This window comes from Charadrius vociferus, unplaced genomic scaffold (assembly GCF_000708025.1).
Source record: "Charadrius vociferus isolate BGI_N301 unplaced genomic scaffold, ASM70802v2 scaffold244, whole genome shotgun sequence".
Taxonomy (NCBI): domain Eukaryota; kingdom Metazoa; phylum Chordata; class Aves; order Charadriiformes; family Charadriidae; genus Charadrius; species Charadrius vociferus.
Window position 1 is genome coordinate 4424109 of NW_009648822.1, and position 6000 is coordinate 4430108.

At 38.0% G+C, this 6000-nt stretch overlaps 1 protein-coding gene across 1 annotated transcript in view; it reads right to left on the bottom strand.

Annotated features, from left to right (window-relative positions):
- The window catches only part of VCAN (versican), a 105781-nt gene that overhangs the window by 82321 nt on the left and 17460 nt on the right, over positions 1 to 6000 (bottom strand). The window contains exons 3-4 of the mRNA XM_009886862.1: positions 1300 to 1474; positions 1058 to 1185 (exon numbers count right to left, since the gene is read on the bottom strand). Coding sequence (XP_009885164.1) covers positions 1058 to 1185; positions 1300 to 1474 — 303 coding nt within the window. The remainder of the gene's footprint in view (positions 1 to 1057; positions 1186 to 1299; positions 1475 to 6000) is intronic.

The window sequence follows — 6000 nt, forward strand, 5'->3', positions numbered from 1 at the left end:
TATTTCTGTACCAGAATGACGTTCCCATGTGCATAACCAGCACAAAGCCAAAAAAAATAGGCTACAGGACAGGAAAGGATATTTCTGCATTTATATTTTAAGTATACGTATTTAACTAGTCACAGTAATGTCTAAGTATAAGGATATCTGGTGTCTGGAACATATCTATAGGCCCACTGAAAGGATACAGTTAAATGCACTTCCAGAAGAGAGATTATGATAAACGATTACAACATCACACCTGTAATTCGGAGATTTGTGCATGCTAGAACTGCCCAATCGCAGAAAAAATTACCATATTTTTCTTTTTACCATCAAACCCTTTGTTGAATAAAGAACAATCACAGAGCCTAACCATGGAGTGCAAGGTACCATGGGATTCACAATATGACCCATGGTTCATAGTCACCATGTGGCAGAATCACAATCACTCTGCTGCATTAGAGCTGTTTAATTAGCAGCTTTTGCAAAGACTATAGTTGTACTGTGGAACTGCAAAGAATTTTACTAAGGAAGATCCAGTTTCCTCACTGGAAATTTTTCCCTTGTTTGTTTCTTTTTGATGCTGTAATGCCTCTTTTTTTAAAAGATATTATTAAACTTGGATTGCAATTAAATATCTGTCTAATTTTATGTCATGGACACATAAAAACCTTAATTACACACTTTATGAACTATAATACAGTTAACACATGTATATATCCATCTTTATATATAGATATAGTATATATAGTATCTCAAACATTAAATGCATTTCTTTGAAAATCCTTTTATAAAGTTCAAAAAATAAGCTGCTTCAACAGCAACTTTTGTGAGATCTACTGCACTAACTATAGCAGCTTTAAACCTGACTGTCTCTTTGTAGACTCCACATTTGCCTTTAATTAAGGTTTGCTAGACCACAAACTATAGGTTCACTACATTCAGTGATTCTTTTCAGATTCAAAACAGCCAAAACTTATTTTACACAGAATTTCTCATTTCTTTGCCTTTCCACATTAGATTCTCCAGGCATTTTTAAATTTTGCAGTGCAGAGTAAATATGGACCTATCTTACCTTCCATGTGTTCCACATAGCAATACACATCGTAAGTTTCATTAGGAAAACGGCGGCCATATGTTCTGACTCCTTTCTTTCCCATTTTATCTCCAAAGCAGCCAATTCTTGGATGTCTGATTGGATACCTGAAATGCAGCATGTTCATATTTATTATTATGATAAGTCAGCATTTTAAATCTGTATAGGTTAAGCATTTTAATTTTGGGAATCTGTGTCAAGGGGCCTTTTAAATGTCTCACCTAACAGTCTGGTCAGACACCCAGCCAGCATCACACTGTTCAAATCCATCTTCATAGGCTGCTTTCAGTTGTTCTGGGCTTGCTATGACAGCACCGTTGTCTAGACAAGTCTGCTGAGCTTGTGTAAAATTCAGAGTATACCTGCTGGTTGCTGCACGATAGTGAAATACAACACCTGAAAAGACCAAAAACTTACATTAGTGACACATTTTCCATTGTTTCTACATCATTTTGTGGTAACTTTACCTAGGTATCGTTACAATGCTGAATAAAAATAGTAAAAAGAGATATGCTGTCATATAAATGATGTCCCCCCTCTAGTGGCTGGTACCAGTAATTATATAACACCTTATGTTATTAATAGCTGGTGAAATTATATTTACTGTACACCCAGAAAACAAGTAATTAAACCATATATTTGTTTTCACTCCTGTATTACAGAAAATCATGATCAAAAGGGACAATGAATGCTAAAATATGTCAATGATATCACATAGTTACCTGGACTCCTCCAGTTCGAAGTGCTGGTTGGCTAATTGCACTGCAGGCAAGGTTGCTTGTGTTAACAGTGCTACCTGACATGTTGGCTTATTGGCTCACATGACATATCCAATTGTAAGTCAAACTGCATGGCCAGAGAAGACCAAGCCCAACTAGTCCTCAGAAAAAAAAGGCTTAAAAATACACTTTCCGAAGCAGCCAGCTGAAGTAACCACACACAGAAGTGTCAACAGTGAATGGGGGGATCCCTTGATTGCTTGAGGTCTGCAAGCTGCAGTGACACATGTCATCAGTGGGGACACCAAAAAAATTGTGCATTAATGCAGATTTGATAATCGATGACGGCCCTGATGCCTGTTCCTATGCATTGATGCATACCAGAAATATAACACTATAAATATTGGTCAATTTTTCATAACCATGTTTTCCTGCACACACTACAAATGATGCAGACAAAACAAAGCTTGCTTTTATTTGGGACCTTTCTGGTTCTGGAAAGAATCTTGACAATTTCAAAAGTTACTTGACTACATCAGACATTTGGAGAGGGAAGGCTAGAGTTAAGATGGTTTTGGTTAAGATGGGATCTGTCTAGAAACCACATTCTGTTTTCTGTATACACATAATTCCCACTGAATTCAGTAACAGCTGCACATGCACACCTAAAAAAAAATCATAAAGGGCACCAACTCCGAAGTGCCAGAAAACACATATTCCACCTTGCGAAATCAATTCCGTCCTATCGCCATTGTCTTTCACAGTTTAGCATTGAAAGGATGTCTCCTGATGATGTCTGAAAAATAACATTCAACCTTACTTATTGCACTCTAAAATCCTCAGAAGCTTTGCAATGCCATAAATCATCCACTACAGAGAATGGCTACAAAGCATGAAAATTAAACCATAAAATATTCCTTTTCTCTGATTATTTTATTGGAGTACTTCATGATGAGGAAATAACATACTGTAATACAGTTTGGGAAAATGGGGGCACTGTAGCAATAATGAATTTAACAACAGGTCTGTTACCAGAGCATTGTTGAACGACGGAAGAAGTCTGCTAATTATGAGTAAATGGAAATATGGGTAACTAAGAAAAATGTTGATTCAAGAGGTTTCAACACATTTAGAAATAAGTTTTCTCATGCAGATAAATACAGTAAAATTCTGTCATTTATCAAAGTTCTGGATATAGCCAATAAATAGAAAATACACATTTTTCTTCCTGCTATGATTCACTAAGAAGGTTTCTGAGATTAAAATAGAATATATTGTCTGAAAAATGCTCACAGGAATGGGAATCTCACTGGGAATGCTCGCTGGGAATCCCCATATTTCATCATTTAATATGGAGTCACACACCAGCTGCAGGCACTAACTGGAAGCTTACAGACCACTGGCATCCCCATCAAATGCCTTTTCAGAACCACTGACAGAACCCATCATGAACAGTGCTTCTTCCACGCAACGATGTAATTTCAGCTTCAAATGGATCCAAGCATTGTTTGGCAACAGCGACAAGTGAAGAACACACCCTGAAAAATTATGGCTATGTTTATGTTACTAAATTAAATATTCCAGGTGCCTGCAATTCAGTCATCAAGAGTGTTAAATTGTTAGATTAGTTCACTGCATTATTTGGCCCAGGTCCCACAACACCCTTCCAATATCTGGACAGACCTCAGGAGCTAGCAAAGACCGGGGACAATGTCCAATGGGCACCTTCACCTTGTGCTGGGAGCCAAAGGAGCCTAACAGCATGGATGGGAGCCACACTGCTCCAGAGAGCCTCAGTGCTAAAGCACAACCTCAGACACATTTTCTTATTAATATGAACTATCTGTGCCGGGAGACACTGAAAGGGAATGTGAGAGCGAGCTTGACCAGCTCCTATATCCCTGCACTTTCTCTATTATAGGGCATTTTCTAATGCCTAGTTAGGGCAAATCTACATACCATTTGTGTTGTCTTAAGACGTGCAAAACTTTATTTAGGCATGTATGTATATATTTTAGTATTGATGTGTGTGTGCACATATTTGGGGTTTGTGTACCCTAAACAACACAGTCCTTCACTACACATCCAACACAGAGCACTGCCTTACAACATAAAAAGAGTCAGGAAACAGCAACTAATTACCTTTGAAACTGAAAAGCTTAAAATAACAAAAATAAGATTTGGATATTATTTTTTTAAGCTGTGGTATGTATTAAAATATTTATTTTAATATACTAGGTATTTAGTAACATTAGTTGACTCTGTGAGCCTATTACTTGCTGGTACAAACGAGCATGGCTCTATTCAGTAGTACAGAAGTGAATAAAAACATGAGTTCAAGTGATCTGCCTGGTGTTCTGGGTCTGGAGTAAGAGATAGGCAAGTTTTACACAGCTCACAACAGAAGCTGATAAAACATAAGTATGAACTCATAATAATATTCCCAAGCAGGGCATGTGGCTTTACTGCATGTTACTGTTGAATATACACAAACATTGTAAACATTGTCTTTTTTTGTAGCATTGGTGTTTCTGTAATATACAATATTTGACACTGACTCTGTAACTCACAGTCAAACCAGAAATGCCCAATTATGCAAAGCAATTTGTTTGTTCATTTGATTTGTTGTTTTAATTTTAATTAATGAATTTAGATTCATTGGCTGTTTTCTTAGTTAGGGTTTTGGGGTTTTTTTTTGGGGGGGGGAGGTGTCCAAGATTGCTTAACTGATTATATATGACTTCAACTGGGCACAAGAGCACTGCTTCTCAGTACAACCACAAAAAGGCTCATTAACTTAGCAGGAGATGGGCAATATATTTCTGTGAACTTGTATTTTTGAAAAACTTCCTACAGCTTAAATGTGAGTGTATTCTCCAAAAGCAGCTATCTCGCCTTTCATTTCTTCCATGTTGGAAGCAACCTTCGTAGCTAGCATAGGTTTGGGATCCCTGTGACACCTGAATAAAGTAGGACTAAAGAGTTAATATCACTGCCAATTTAAAGTAGCTTTTGCAGTGCTAAGAAGAGCCTTTGGTCATTTGTAAATCCTGGAAAGGAACTTGGAGAATGCTTTATTCTCCGCACCCTGATCCAAAAGGTAAACTTCACCTATTCTTAGAGTTGAAAGCTCTTCCATTTCCAGTGAGGAGCTAATGGACATAAAAGAGCCTCCAAGATGAATGGGAAGGAGGACGTCAGTATGTATAAGCCTGTGCACCAGCTGCAATAATTAGAAGACCCCCTGGGGCTAAGAAGATTAAAGTGCAGGACTTTCATTGTTTCATTTAGACAGAGAGAGAGAGAGGGGCAAAATCCATTGTCCGAGTTTTTGCCCTTTAAAACATTTGTAAAGGATTTTTTTCCTTTTGTCTATTTCCTCCCTGAAAGAAAAGGCAAGAAAGGAGTTGTCCTAGGAACAAATAAAGCAACTGGAAAACAGACTACAGCAGTATAATGCTGTCACTGAACATCTGGCAAACAAAGTCAGTGTAATTACAGGAAAGAGTAGCAACATCTGCAAGAAAGAGCACTCACAGGAAAGTAATTTGTAGCATCCAAAATTCACTTCTGTCTGAGTGAGGCAAAATGCTTTTAATCATTTATCTCTGTTTTAGACCAGAAAACAAAAACGTGAAGTATTTCGCTTCTAACAAACAAGGGCTTCCACGGGTAAAAGCCTGGTTCTGTGGTTTCACACCTTTGGGTTGCAACTTTGCTTTATTACTTGCCAGGGTATCGTGCAGCAAAACCCTGTGGAACTGCCAGGGAAGGGCTCCTGGTGTGGCTAATAAATTACAGTTCACTTTCTCCAGTGACCTCACACTGCTGCAACACACACTTTTGGAGTCACAGAAAGCCTGAATTTCAGAAGTTGTATCGCACAGCAAAGAATGTCTGCAGAGAAAAGATTATGATGGTAGTGGTTGTTAGTCTGTTTATTTTTATGTTAAAGCCTTAATCATATGGTGCAGACCCCTGAAATAGCCCTCAACTCACTGCCAAATCTACCCCAGTTTGGTGATCCTCCTTGCCTTTAATACAGAAGACAATTTACATTACAAATACATGCCAAAATAGAGGTTACAGGACTGAGCACTGTATGAAAGGAAGGAATGGGGCAGCATTTTCAGCTTCCTGCATGAATAATTCATTTGTGATCCTCATTCGAGGTTTTGCACCCATCTTCCGACCTCTGTCTTA